Source organism: Uranotaenia lowii, chromosome 3 (assembly GCF_029784155.1).
Source record: "Uranotaenia lowii strain MFRU-FL chromosome 3, ASM2978415v1, whole genome shotgun sequence".
NCBI lineage: Eukaryota > Metazoa > Arthropoda > Insecta > Diptera > Culicidae > Uranotaenia > Uranotaenia lowii.
This window is the reverse complement of record NC_073693.1, coordinates 368,089,983-368,105,679: the sequence shown is the minus strand read 5'-3', so window position 1 is coordinate 368,105,679 and position 15,697 is coordinate 368,089,983. Positions and strand designations below refer to the sequence as shown.

The 15,697-nt window shown below is 31.6% G+C and overlaps 1 protein-coding gene across 3 annotated transcripts in view; it reads right to left on the bottom strand.

Annotated features, from left to right (window-relative positions):
* Window positions 1-15,697, bottom strand: part of LOC129751743 (nephrin) — a 391,395-nt gene that overhangs the window by 94,829 nt on the left and 280,869 nt on the right. For all 3 annotated transcript variants that reach the window (XM_055747424.1, XM_055747426.1, XM_055747425.1), the window contains one exon: window positions 14,387-14,459. In XM_055747424.1, the coding sequence (XP_055603399.1) occupies window positions 14,387-14,459 (73 nt within the window). The remainder of the gene's footprint in view (window positions 1-14,386; window positions 14,460-15,697) is intronic.

The window sequence follows — 15,697 nt, the reverse complement described above, 5'->3', positions numbered from 1 at the left end:
TATGATCATTTAGTATCCGGGCACTTTATTCCTGTGATAGCTACGTTAATAGAGCTCGGACATCCAAAACTTTAGTGGCGTCTTGTTGGTTATAAAAAAAGCTATCTTGCTTATTTTTGATAGATTTTTAAGTTAACGTGCGTTTGAGATATTTACGATGCAAAAAGACATGGTTAAATTAGTTTTGCACAAACTTGCTCCTTTTACGCATTTTGCTCCTCGAAAATTCTTCATTGTTGACTTGAAAGCCAAGCATCTTAGTGGAACCCTTGATCTTAAATATGGTAAAAAGTCTATTATTAAGGATAACTGAATGCAGACTCCATAAATAATGCAAAACATCCATTTCCGGCAGGCAAAAAGTGTAGCCTGACTAGTAGACACCAAGTAAATAACTAATAATGATCAGTTCCAAAGATCGCAATCTGTGCATCCTGTTTTTACGCAATATGACAGATGTGTTCTGATGGACTAAAAAATTTATGTTAAAACCGGATTTAAGAGATCAATTTCTTCGAGATACCAACTCATGAAAAGGTTCCAACCAGATTCCAATTGCTTTTTCCAGGGTGGTTTTAGTGACCTTTTTTACTTCCTATGACATTTTTGCTAAAAAATGCATGAATTGAAAAATTTAAAAATACTATTATTTTTAAATAATTTTTGATTATTCATATTTAAGCTCGTTTTTCTAGTTTAATAGAAACTAGTTTTTCGTGTTAAATACATCCTAAAATCTTTCAATTGACAATTAGGATTTGTATAAAGAATCCTTTAGCACCAAAAAAAAACTTACTTTCATCGATGGTTGCAATCTTGAGTTTGCATCAAAATTTAGTGAACTTAACTTAAGATTGCTGGAAGTTCAGCCGCACGTATCCGGGCAGGGCAAATCCGGGCTATTTGATTTAAACCTGGGAAAATTCGGACAATCAATTTTCAAAATTTCAAACCTTTATTCGGTCAATATTCGGGATAATTGTGCAAAAATCCAAGAACTATTCAACAAAAATCATGGAAAAAAAATCGACTAATTTTTTTTCGCAGATAAACACAACCAGATTTTTAATCGTATTTCAGTCTCTCAAAAAATCGTTTATGTTTAGCTTGTAAAATTGACAAAATTGAAAGTTATAATGATGCTATTTAATTTTTTTTATTTCCCGATCAAATGTGAATAAATCCGGAGAAACGTTGTTTTTAAATAAAATTTGGGTGGCTGAACCTTTTCCTATTTTTATTTTAATAAAATATCCGGACAAGTCCGAGTAAAACCGGGAAATCTGGCCAGCTTAATTTTTCTTATGTGATTTGAACCTACAAATATTTACACAATTACAAATTCTAAAATAAATCCAATTTTCACAGATAAACGTAAAAGACTAAAATTTTGAAATACAAATCGGATTTATGCAAACTCGATCTTAGTTAAATATTTTAGTTCGAAATTTGGTTCTTGAAAATACTGCAATATTAATAATGTTGAACAATACGCCAAAATATATGGAATTCCCAGAAATATTTTAAAGAGAAGATAAATGTTTCTTTATCATCAATTAATTTTCATTAAAAATCAATTCCTACGGAAGGATTTTTTTGCAAAATGAACTATAATTCTTCTAAATTCTACTGTCATTTTCAGTTGATTTGTGCAAAAGAACTGACTTTGGTTAATTTCTAAAATCGAAAAAACAATCAGAATTATCATCCTGCAATCTCTGGCAATTTAAATTCTTAGCAAAATAGTCATCTTGATAATTTGATTGCGTTTGTAGAACTCATTTGCGAGCTGAATCTGAATTTTGAACTTGAATTAAAAATTTGAATTATCAATCTGTTTCGGAAATTCAATACGTTTTCTGAAATTTTTTAGTAGGGTTTCTGGTTTTAAAAATATGAGCCATGAATTGAAATCAGTTTCGTAGCCCTTAATCATGAATTCATAATACTTATTCGGATATTTTGAGTTTCAATGATTATTCTTTATTTCAAAAATATATTCCTTATCCGACTTGCAAATCTAAATAAATAAATATATCGCTATTTCGAAGCTTTGTTATGTTTGAATTTATGCATAATAATAAAGTTTATGAGCATAGAATCTGAATATGACATAAAAAACTAAATTTTTGAAAACTCTATTTTTTTCATATTCGGGAAAATATTTACAAAATGTAAAAAAATGCGTATGAGTTTCGAAAATCATGAATCAAATTTTGTAGGAAATTTTAAACCAAATTCAAACGGCGTTTTAAAACACAGCTTTTTATTTAAATTTTTTTATGATGATTCGAATCGAAAACAGGAATCCCAAACTGGATACCTAATCCTAAATTTGAAAACACTAATACAATTTATATTATGATAGTAAGGAACCAGAATAAAATTTAGTATTAAGAAATGAATTACTATTCATTAGTCAGAAAATTTTGAAAATCTGTAGCTGAATTCTGAACCTGGGATTACTTTTCGAGGTTTTGAAGTCAATTCTGAGTCAAGATTGTTACTATCGAATAACTTTACTCCATCATCAAAATTTGATTAAAAAATTATAATTTTGAGTGTTAAAATACCTGATTGTAAATTAAAATACCTCGCAAGCTTTTGATAGACCCTCATGGGGGGGGGGGGGGGTTTAACCCCCAAATCCCAGCCCCCCCCCCGTTTCTACGGCCATGCCTCCTATATATACAAACCTTGACCAAAACAAAGAATAGTCTTTGAGGGACTTATTTAAGTTCTATGCAGGGAAAACGGTTGCATTTGAAGGCAGTTAGCGTTGTATATTTAGCCATTCATCGTGTGCTATGAAACACCGACTGAATTGCATATTCATTAAATCATCAGCCTCTTCTAGTACTTGATATTGATTTTTTAATATTTATTCCCGGAACATCCAGGCAAGACTTATCAGTGAGAAGTTTTTGGCTGGAAGCCTGCCAAGTGCCCGTCTAAGAGTTTTTTTTTGTTGTTCATTACAAAGTTTTCCAAAATTTCATGCCACTAGCGTACATCCATATTTTGCGCACGATTTGACCACCGTATTTTATTCATTTTACCGGTGGTCAGCTTTTTAACTTTATTGAAGTTAAATCAGGCCTATTAATTAGTCAGTTAAACGAACATGACTTTTTGAAATGATCCCCTATTGAAACCTTCGTATTCCACTTGATAAAATATCTCACATTCTTTTACTTCATGAAATCAATAACCTTCACTTTTATTCAAATTTAGGCACACTGTTAGATTCTAGAGGATCTGTATACGATTTACCATGTGACTTTTGCTCGAAAACTTAATTTCCAGCTGGTTTTTGAGTCCCCCATTGGGACTTCCCTGGAACTTTGTAGATCCTTCCCAAAAAAAAAGTGAGCTTCTGTATTGGACGTTATCTCAAAAACCACTTGACAGATTATCACTTATTTTTTTACTCGTATACATTACACTGCTAGGTAGCTTCACTAAAAATTTTATCAATTTCCATTCATGCATTCAAAAATTGTTCACAAATAAAAGTGTTATTTCGAATACACCCCTTAGTTATGCTTAAATTTCAATCTTTTCAAGATCATAAATCGTTAAATCTTGCATTAAATAATTATGTTGTAGCATAGGTACTCAACAAAAGTTTGTTAATCGCAAATATATCTATAAATAACAAAATAGTGAAATATGGAAAAGCATACTGAATGTACTCAAATGCAATTGTTGATAAATTTCAATATAAAGGATGATTAAAAGAAAAAAAAATTGTACCAATTTGAATTGCTGTAATATATTGCATCCAAGTTTTCAACATTGCAATATTTTTTTTTACTCTTCTGTTGAAAGAAATCCAATTTTTGAGTCTCATAAGATTGAAACAGTAAAATGTGATAACAAAGTTTGGTTTTCGTTTTAACATCATTACACTAGTCAAAATTGTATCCTGATCGAATCCTCGGATCCTCCTGAAGGTTACCTCGATCCTACAAAAATTCACCAGAATTGCCATTTCTCAGAAAATTAAACATATTAATCTAGGTCTGCCGGGGCTTTCTAGGCTTTCTGCGGGAAAGCTAGGGGTGATCCCTTATCCCCGTCTGCCACGTGACAGCGTGAAGGGCAATATATCTTTCTAGTTCGAACGCGCAGCGTGAGGTGTCGGATACCAAATCGGTTTTTTGAAGGTCCATGGTTCTAAAATAAATTCAGTTGGAAACTTTGGAAACAGGTTTGAACCTGTGGTTTTATTTAAAAAACCATTTTGAGAAATTGAATTTTAAATAAAATAAAATTTTTAAGAATCAATTAGAAGAATAAAAAAAAATACTAGAGGAAGAAATCTGGGATTTTTGCCATTCTGGGTAATGTTCCATTCTTGAAAATGGTACAATGGAAAAATTCTGCTAAATGGTGCATTCTGGTGAATATTTTTCTGGGAAATGGTACATTCTGGGGCAAAAGTTTTCGAGTAAATGGGATACAATCACTGCTGAGCTTCTACTGAACTGCTTTTCTGAACCGAAACAATTCAAATTTGAGTTTGAAATCGGGAGCGTGTAACCACTCTAAAGGAGAGGAGGAGCCTAACATCCAGCGTTGAAGGTCTGACGAGAAAATTAATCATTCCAACAAACTCTCCTAAAGTACCATGAACAAAAGTTTTTACAGAACTCCCACTGTGCCAAATAAAGTTCCGACTGGCTCCAACTACGTAGCATAATAGCATACATAGATAGACATGACGATGGGGTTTTCTGCGCTCGCCCTCCACTTTACGGTCAGATGGTACGGAATTTATGAGTGGGGTTTAGTGTGAAATTACTGCCACCGATGAGCATAAACCGATTTATATTTATACGGCTAGGAGGGGGCCGAGACAGAGCTGAGCTAGAATAGATATGGGAGAGAGTCAGATGGTGAGACTACATACATACATTTGTCGATCAGATTCCCTTCGTTGGAATTCGGTTAATGCAAAAAAAAAGCTAAACATATGTTGAATAAGAGCTATCCATTGGATGGAAGAGGCTGGGAGAAGAGAATCAATTTAAGATCGGAACTGCTATCTGCAGTGTGGATTTTATGATTTTATGGTGCACCAACTTTTTATGGTAGCAAAGAGAAAAAAATACGTTATCTCAAAAGTGTTTTCATGATGGTTAAAGAATGTTGAGAGTTTGGGTAGTTTCGATTCAGAAGAATCGTTGAACCACTTTAAAATATTACTCTCTCAACATGGTCGAAACGAAATTGAAAATTGAAAAAAAAACACACACAAAATCAATCAACAGTCGATCATAATCGCACCCAAATTGGTACGCAAATCGACTGCAATCAATCCGCGAATAAAAATACAAATAAATGGCAAACAAAATAACATATAGGCCATAATCGGAACAAACCGGCACCAGCAAATTGATTGTCACACCAACAAAAATGGTTTTTGGTGGTTTGTGGAATTGGATGGATTGGAATATCGTTATTACGACTTTTTACGACGACGACGACGACAACGCGATGACACATATTTGTATTTTTGGTTCCGTGGAGTTGGGGACCCTTAAATGACATGTTAACATGCAAAATAACAATAAAACGGTGAGTAACAGTTTAACTGTTTGACACATGTTCAATGAATGGCGAAATATGTACTGTCGCAGGATGTTTGATTTGCAATTTATTGTTCTATATTTAGTGGAATTACAAGTTTTTTCGGTTTCGAGGTCCCAGTATATGAACCGAAATTGTTTAAAAATGAATACTCGGTAATTCGAGGTAATAAATTCCTAGTTATTTTTTAATTTTAAGATGATTGAGGATATAGATGAATTCTCTAAACCCTCATTCATTTTCATACCACATCTGCCAATCAAATTGGCTCCTATGCTTATTGTTACTGTTGCAAGATACAGTACCGTTCATAATTGTATAGAAATTGGAAGCTCACGTTATCTGAACTTCTAGAATTTTTTTCCCAGATGTTATTTTTCGATAAAATTTTCTGCGTTAGATAGATCATTTGTCACACTATCATATCAAATTTGAGCGTTCTAAAGATTGTTTGACCAGAGATAGAGTAATTCTACAAAAAACCGACTTTTTGGATATTTACCATTCAAACTGCAATATCTCGGAAACTAAATACGCAACGCTTTTTGTTGGAATTTTGCAGAGTGACTGTTGAAATATAGAGTTAATATGTCTGATGTTTTTGAATAAATCTATCGATGAGATCAAAAGTTACGCAATTTTCGATATTTCAGGCATGAACCTTAAAATGCGATTCTTATAGATTTTTTCCAAAGGAAAACCATATTTTATGTATAACAACCAGTAAATCTGTTTCAATCAAAAACTTAAAACAATGACATTCTGATTTCAAGACACGAATGGATCATTTATTCAATTTTTATTTTTTTTTCTTTGCTTCTGTCAGACATTATTTGACTGATTTGTGAATGGAAAAGATATTGATCTCATGAATTGTCCAAAATTCTATAGAAATCGCATTTTTAGGTTCGTACCTGAAATATTGTACACAGTTAAAATTATTTCCTGAAAAATTACGCAAATGTCCTGTAACAAAAAGGAGCAGGACATTTACCGTAATTTTACAGGTCGAAAAACAAATTACGTGACATTTAATGTTCAGTGTACAACTTTTTTACAGGACATTTGCTGTAATAATAAATGAATCTTCGTTAACTTTCAAGGAAAACAATTGAAAATTACAGATTTTGTTAATTTACAAGTTGATTTATTTTAAAGGTTGCAGTTTCAGTGACACGTAACAGTCAAAAAAAACAAATTTGGTTGGAAAAATGTTTAAATTATGCCTCCAGCACGACATATTTGAAAACCATTTTCAAAAAAGGAATTTTGGCAAACTTAACATATATAGCATTGTGAAAAGAATATTTGCAGAAAACAAAATGATCTTGTAATATGAACAATACTTTCCTATCTGTAAGCTTTTTTTATATTCTTCATATTTCGTTAAATTTTCATCCAGTTTTCTGGTCTTTTCAGTATTTTCAATCGATTTTCAGCTATCTTTTCCAGTAAACCTAAATTTGCAGGTTAATTGTTGTAATTATCTGAATTTCCCGTGGCTATCTGTAGTAATTGGCCATTTTAAATTTATTCTGAAATTTACCATTTTTTTTTTTGTATTTTGTATTAACCAATTTTCCTGTAGTTTTCACAGAAAATTTGGCTTTTTTTTTTTATTTGCAGCAGAATATTTTCTGTCATTTTCAAGTCATTTTTATTAGTTTTTGGCTCTTAAATTTTTCTATTTTTTGTTATTTTGTATAATGGTCTCAAACCTTTTATAATGTTATTTTTTCTGAATGCTAGAGTAATTTTTTGAAACTTTCTGTAATATGTTGTTATTTTTTGTCATTTCTGAATTTTACAGTTGTTTTCTAAAATTTCTACAATTTTCTGTACCTTTCTTAAAGTTTCTTTATTTTTTGTAATGTAATATTCAGATTTTTTCGTTTGTTTTCTGTCGTCTTACCTTATTTTTCATGGTTTTCGGTAGATTTTTGTATTATTATGAAATTTTCTTTAATATTATGTAATTTCTGAAGTTTTAGGAGTTTTGTGCAATTTTTCGAATTATTTTGTTTTATCCTTTAATTTTTTTGTTTAAAAAATAACTTTCGGCAATTCTGTTTTTTTCCGGAACTTATTGTTGTTATGTATATATATGTAATTTAAAGCAATTTTCTTTATTTTTTTGTAATTTTATGTAATTTTCAGTAGTTTTCTTTAATTTTCTTCAATTTTCTCTAATTGATACTAATTTGCAGTGAAATTTTGTACATTTTGGTTAATTTTTGTAATTTTCTGCAATTTTCTCTTATTTACAGTAATATGGTGTTAAATTTTGTATATTTTTGTTATTTTTTTGTAATGTTTTGTAATTTTTGTGACTGTTTGTACTTTTTTTTTGGAATTTTTTGTACATTTTTTTAATTTTTTTGAAAATTTTTGTAATTTTTGTAATTTTTTGTAATTTTCTGTAATTTTCTCTAATTTTTTGTTATTTTCTGTAACTTTCTGTAATTTCTGTAATTTTCTGTAATTTTCTGTAATTTTCTGTAATTTTCTTTAATTTTCTGTAATTAACTGTGAATTTCTACTATTTTCTGTAATTTTCTGTAATTGTCTGTAATTTTCTGTAATATTCAGTAATATTATGTAATTTTCTGTAACTTTCTGTAATTTTATGTTATTTTCTGTAATTATCTGTAATTCTCTTTAATTTTCTTTAATTTTCTGTAGTTTTCTGTAATTTTCTTTAATTTACTGTATCTTTCCATAATTTTCTTTATTTTTCTATAATTTTCTGTAATTTTTTGTAATTTTCTGTAATTTCCTGTAATTTTCTGTAATTTTCTGTAATTATCAGTAATTTTTTGTTATTTTCTGTAATTTTCAGTAATTTTCTGCAATTTTCTGTTATTTTCTGTAATTTTCTATAATTTTCTGTAATTTTCTGTAAATCTCTGTAATTTTCTGTAATTTTCTGTAATTTTCTGTAATTTTTTTAAACCTTCTGAAGTTTTGTGTAATGTTACTTTGATTTATCGGCCTAGCGGTGAAAAGTGATGTCCTTTTTAGTAGGGACATCTAAAGATTATGAAATTTTTATATAGATGGATAGAAGGTTAGAGGAAATGAAAGATGGTGAAAATGAGCGGGTAGAATTTGTCTAGAAGCATTACCATCACATACCAAATTTTTGTTCCTCACGGGCCTACTACTATGAAGTGGTAGATACAGATAGAGTTGCATCTACCACCACACATTAGTAGGCTTAGCGTGGTCCGCCCCACAAGCGAGAACTTGTAGTGCGGACGAACCGAACCGTTTCGCATGCAAACCCCGCATGTAACGAATGCGAAGATAACAAACTGAGAAGACTTAAACATCGATAGATGCGTTTCTGAGTTAAAGGGAGCTTATCTGAGCGATCACATACCATCTTTTTGTTCGTCCGCACTACAAGTTCTCGCTTGTGGGGCGGACCACGCTAAGCCTACTAATGTGTGGTGGTAGATGCAACTCTATCTGTATCTACCACTTCATAGTAGTAGGCTCGTGAGGAACAAAAATTTGGTATGTGATAGTAATGCTTCTAGACAAATTCTACCCGCTCATTTTCACCATCTTTCATTTCCTCTAACCTTCTATCCATCTATATAAAAATTTCATAATCTTTAGATGTCCCTACTAAAAAGGACATCACTTTTCACCGCTAGGCCGATAAATCAAAGTAACAAACAAAAATTACGGTGGTTAATCTCTTCATAAAAGTTTTGTGTAATTTTGTCTGAATCAAAGCAATCGAAAGATTCCTATTGATTCAACCACGGAATCTTTCGATCGATAATTTTCTTTAATTTTCTTTAATTTTCTGTATTTTTTTGTAATTTTCTGTAATTTTCTGTAATTTTCTGTAATTTTCTGTAATTATCAGTAATTTTCTGTAATTTTCTGTAATTTTCTGTTATTTTCTGTAATTTTCTGTAATTTTCTGTAATTTTCTGTAATTTTCTGTAATTTTCTGTAATTTCCTGTAATTTTCTGTAATTTTCTGTAATTTTCTGTAATTTTCTGTAATTTTCTGTAATTTTCTGTAATTTTCTGTAATTTTTTGAAAATTTCTGAAGTTTTGTGTAATTTTGACCAAATCAAAGCAATCGAAAGATTCCTTTTGATTCAACCACGGAATCTTTCGATTGCTTTAATTCTGTTGAATAATTCAACCAAGTAGGCTCACAACACAACAAAGTGTAATTTTGTGTAATTTTCAGTTATTTTCTGTAAATCCCTGAGACTTTCTGTCACTTTCTATGATTTTCTGTAATTTTATGTACATTTCTGCAATTTTTCGTAATAATCCGTAATTTTTTGCAATTTTCTGATTTTTTTTTCTGTAATTTTCTGTAATATTTTGTGTTTTCTGAAATGTTTTGTAATTTATTTGTAATTTTTGTAATTTTCTGCAGTGTTTTTTAACATTTCTGTTATTTTCTGAAATTTGCTGTAATAATCTGTAATTTTCTGAAATTTCCTGAAATTTTTTTAAAATTTCTGTTTTTTTTTGGAATTTTCTGAATTTTGTTTTGTACTTTTTTTTGTAATTTTCTGTAATTTTCTGTTGTTTTCTGAAATTTTCTGTAAATTTCTGTAGTTTTTTGTTATTTTCTGTAATTTCTTATAATTTTCTGTAATTTTCAGTTCTTTCCGTAATTTTCTGTACTTTCCGTAATTTTATGTACTTTCCGTAATTTTCTGTAACTTTCTGTTAATTCTGTAATTTTATTTATTTTTTGTAATTTTCTTTTCTGTTATGTTCTAAAATTGCTGGAACTTTTTGCAATTTTCTGCCATTTCTGAAATTTTCTGTTGTTTACCGTAAATTCTGTGATTTTCTTAAATTTTCTTCAATTTTTAGTAATTTTCTGTTATTTTGAATAACTGTGATTTTTGTAATTTTCTATAATTTCTGTAAATTTCCGTAATCTTCTGTTGTACACTGAATTCTTTTTTTAAACGATTGTTGTGTTCGTGCAAAAAAAGAAATCATTTAAAAAAAGTTCAAAACAACCGGGCAAAATTCATCGCTTATTTCGAGTAAAGTGGCCAACTTGGACCGTAAATCGATCATTTCCAACCAGGTAGACCACTCTGAGGTAATTTGAGTGAATTCGGGAAGCTCAAAGATTTGTTTTGGTTTGATCTGTTTTAAGCCACGGTTGTTCCGGAACTTCCGCAGAGTATTAAGGTAATCATTCCGGCCCATGTTTCTGTCGGGAAGCAACGTCCGAACCAATTTACCACCTAGTAGTGGTTTAGCGTTTTTGACATGTTTGACTGTTTTTGACATGTTCGAAAATCGTCTTATTTCGAGAAAATCGTTTAAAAAAGGCGTTTAAAATAAAACCGTGTAAAATAAGATCGTTTAAAAAAGAATCCAGTGTATACTTAAATTTTCTGTAATTATGTGTTATTTTTCTGTAGTTTTTTTTAATTTTTCTTATATCAGTAATTTTCTGCAATTTTACAGAAATTTCAGTATTTTTTTTTAATTTTTTGTAATTTTCTGTATTTTTTTTAAATGCTGTGATTGTTCGTAACTTTATGTTTTTCTGTAAATTTCTGTAATTTTGAGTTGATAACTGTAATTCTTAACGTGTGTTTTCGTAATTTTCTGTTTCTTCTGTATTTTTGGTAATTTTTAGTAATGTTCTGAAATAAATGGTAATTTATTGTAATTTTATGTAATTTTCGGTAATTTTCTGTAATTTTTTGTGATTTACTGAAGTTTTCTGAAATTTTCCGTAAGTTTTTGTAATTAGCTGTAGTTTTCTACTATTTCCTTTAAATTCTCTTAGTTTCAATAATTTACTGCTATTTTCTGTTGTTGTTGTTTTTTTTTTTTGAAATTTGAGTAAGATTTGAAAAATTGTAATTTCTACAAATTTGAATTTTTTCTTTTGGGGTAAATGGACAATAATAATCTGTTTTTTTCTGTAATTATCTGTTATTTTCTGTAATTATCTGTTATTTTCTGTAACTACCGGTAATTTTAGGATTTTTTTGTAATTGACCTTGAGATTGAAGCGGATATCGAGTCGAGGTGGAGTCAAAGTTGAGTCGAGATTTGAATCAATCTTGAGTCGAAGTCAAGTCTAAGTTGAGTCGAATTTAAAATCAAACCATCAAACTTAAGACAAAATCGAGTCGAAAAGAGTCGAAGTTGAAACCAAATGTGATCAAACCTTAGTCAGAGTTTAAATCGAAGTCCAAGTCCAGATCCAAGACTTTTTCGAAATTTGTGGTGGAAATTTGGACTTCTTATTTATTTTTGTTTCTAAATTTAAAAAACTGCTGAGGTTCTCATCTGTCGCTAGTTGTTATTATAATACAAATCATGTCTGAAATGATTATCGTACTTCTATGTTTATATCGAAATTAATCTAGCTGGATGAACTAAACTTTCCAAAAATCGGAAAGTATATTCTCTAAGCACGTTTCAAAGAGTTCAATGTTTCGAAGAGGTTCCACCAAACACGTCACCAGGTTTAATGTGGCCACCATATGGCGCCCGCGTTCGATTATTTTGCCCCTTTTTTTGGGGGCTTCCCCTTCAAAAAGAGAAAAAAGGGTTGACAGTTGTGTACTTAAAGATTGATTTACAACCTGTCGCCGACCTCTCGTAGCACCGCTGCCTGCTGTTTGAAATAGCACCACGTCGTTGTCGTTCTCTTAAACTTCACTTTTCAAAAACTGCCACTGGCAACATCTTGCGCCAATCATCATTCGAAAAGATCTTCGAAACATGTTTCGTATGTTTTTGAGTGGTTCAATTGGAAGTTGTTCAGGAAAAAACATTTTAAACATAAGTAATTTTCGTTGAATATCTCAATTCAATGAAAGGTAACTGTTTTTAACTCCAACTGCAAGAGTTTATTCCCGGAAAACAGTAAAACCATTTCAAAACTATTTCATTCGTATTAGGGCTTTATTGTTATTGCAATTTGAAAAATTTAACTAAAGCTATAAAACGACAACTTTGTCTTTTTCAGTCGAGTGACTTGACTGACTAGTAAGGCACGAGCAAGCGGATTCTACCGGATGTTCCCACTTGGGGAACTTTTCGGAATCGGCTCTCTCTGCCTGCTGGCTGTTGTAAAATGTGACCGGTGAACGAGAAGTGATGGCACACTTGGATCTGCTAGCTATGGGATCCAAGTGTGCCTGGATGACTAGATGGCACCGAGGATTATGATTTAGTAGTGTCTATAATCTGTGATGATAATGACAGAATGTCTGCCTACGAGTTCAACGTGGGAGAGTAATCCGTTGAAGGGGTTACCAAATTCCAAGTAAAAAAACAATTTTTAGTTAAAAATTCCAAGTCCAATTCCAAGTAAAAACCATTAGTATTTTCTATACTATTTAATAATAATTAAAAAGAAGTAGATGTTGTTGAAAGTTTTAAAATCCTTACACTTAAGTTCATGACTTAAAATAAAATTCTTAAAATCACTTAAATTAGTTACATATTATTCACTATTGCAAATTTGCTACTTTTTTAAAAGAAGAATTGAAGGTATTAATATCAAAGATTTAGTCACTGGTAACTCCCCTGTGGATTAAACTAGCCAGACGCCTTGCAGCAAGGATAACAGCCTGCCAAATGCTTAAAGGCACGTAGCCACTATCAAGCGCCATGGCGCTGCACTGCAGCCTCAAAGTCTAGGAGAGGCCGTATAAGCTTGAAGGCATCGCTTGGAATCCTAAAAATCTAACCCTGCTTCTACTAACTCTCTAGTTAAATTCATACTGCCACAAAATGTCTGCCATGTGTGCCCGATGGTTCATTTTCATCATCTGTGCTCCGGCCATGTGTGGTGGTATTTGCCATCATCCGGATGTTCGTCGTGACATAAATTGAAAATATGTGTAGGCGTGTTGCAGCAATTCATGATGTTTAGATTTTTCGGAGAGGAGCATCATCCTTCTGCGGTCTCAAAAGCAACCTTATATTCAGACTAACTGATGAGAGGGATGGGAGATTAGGGGGAAAGGGGGCCTAAAATTGATGAAGGCTCGTACATATCAACTACCCTCACCCCACCCCTCTCCGAAACATTGGCGACCATTCGTGGCGAAAGCATCGGAAACATCGTCGGTCGTATGAGGGATTTTTGTATTTATTTGAAAAGTTTGCACGTTACAGAGATTAACTTTTGCGGGCTGGTGCGGTAGAAAAGTGTCGTTTATTCGGGTGCCTACACGGAAAAATAAAACCTTCTCTCGGCTCTGCCCCATGTCTCGTTTTCGGAAGGAATTCGAGTTCCAATATTCCGGATTGAGGAGAGGCTCATATTGACACGTAAAATGGTCTTAAATTTTATGACCCTGCCACCTTCCACACGACATTTCGAAAAGTCTGCAGCGGGCCGACAAGACGATGAGGTGGCCATAAAACCGGAATTGCCTATATATTTGAAATAAATTCAAATCTGACGAAAACGCTTGAACTTTTTCGCTGACACTTGCCGACTGGAGTCGAAAATTGTCTCCCTCAAATGAGTGCTTCCGTTTTTTTGGGCCCCGGGAGGGTTTTTAGTGCGCCAAATCCGCACCTTCCTTCCTTCGAAGATGAAGACGAAGACGACGATCAGGACCACTACGCCAGATAAGCCGAGACATCATTCCACTAGGTTGGTTTTGGTTGGTGCAATATTTTAATTATTTATTCCCACGGGTGGATCCATATTTTCTTGCTTCTTCTTTGAGAGAAATTAACGGGCGCGCGCGCGCGAGGCAACACTAACTAATAATAATAATGATATGCAGATGTAATCATACTTACGCTTCATGTCCAACTTGACGGCGGTCGAGAGCGGGGGAACGACATGGCCGTTGCTGGCTTGGCACGTGTAAATCTGCAAAAGAAAGAAACGAAAACGGAGGAGTTGTTATTAAATTTATGAAACTGGATTCATTCAATTCCATTTCTATTTAACCTGAATGATATGATAAGAAAGTTGTTAGTTTTTGATGTTATTTCCCTTCAACTCAAACTACAGACAGTTTTTAGTCGAAGATTGCTATGATCAAATTCATATAAATATAACACCGTTGCTTTGATGGATTCATAAATACATTTTTTAAACTGGTTTGACCCAACATTAACTTTTATTTTGAAATTTTTGGCAAATAAAGTTAAAATTTCCAAATATTTTGTAAAAAAAATCAACTAAGAGTTTAACAAATGTTGTTTCGGTATTGAACTTTGCTTGAGAAATCAATCAATTTTATTAGAAAAACTCTAGAGTGCAAGATAAAGAATCCAATGAAAAATTCCAGTAATATATGCGCTTCATACGGCGGAAGCTGTACAATCCTTCAAGTCAAGAACACGAAGCTTCCAAACAATTTGATATTTTCTCATGGGAAGAGACAAACACTTGCTTTTGATCTCAATCTCAGTGTGGAAAACGAGGGATGAAGGAAAATTCGAATCACTAGTTTTCGCAATCTTTGTCATTTTTGTAATTTTTGTTCAAAATTGTCAAAATTGTCAAAATTGTCAAAATTGTCAAAATTGTCAAAATTGTCAAAATTGTCAAAATTGTCAAAATTGTCAAAATTGTCAAAATTGTCAAAATTGTCAAAATTGTCAAAATTGTCAAAATTGTCAAAATTGTCAAAATTGTCAAAATTGTCAAAATTGTCAAAATTGTCAAAATTGTCAAAATTGTCAAAATTGTCAAAATTGTCAAAATTGTCAAAATTGTCAAAATTGTCAAAATTGTCAAAATTGTCAAAATTGTCAAAATTGTCAAAATTGTCAAAATTGTCAAAATTGTCAAAATTGTCAAAATTGTCAAAATTGTCAAAATTGTCAAAATTGTCAAAATTGTCAAAATTGTCAAAATTGTCAAAATTGTCAAAATTGTCAAAATTGTCAAAATTGTCAAAATTGTCAAAATTGTCAAAATTGTCAAAATTGTCAAAATTGTCAAAATTGTCAAAATTGTCAAAATTGTCAAAATTGTCAAAATTGTCAAAATTGTCAAAATTGTCAAAATTTGTCATTTTTGTCATTTTTGTCATTTTTGTCATTTTTGTCATTTTTGTCATTTTTGTCATTTTTGTCATTTTTGTCATTTTTGTCATT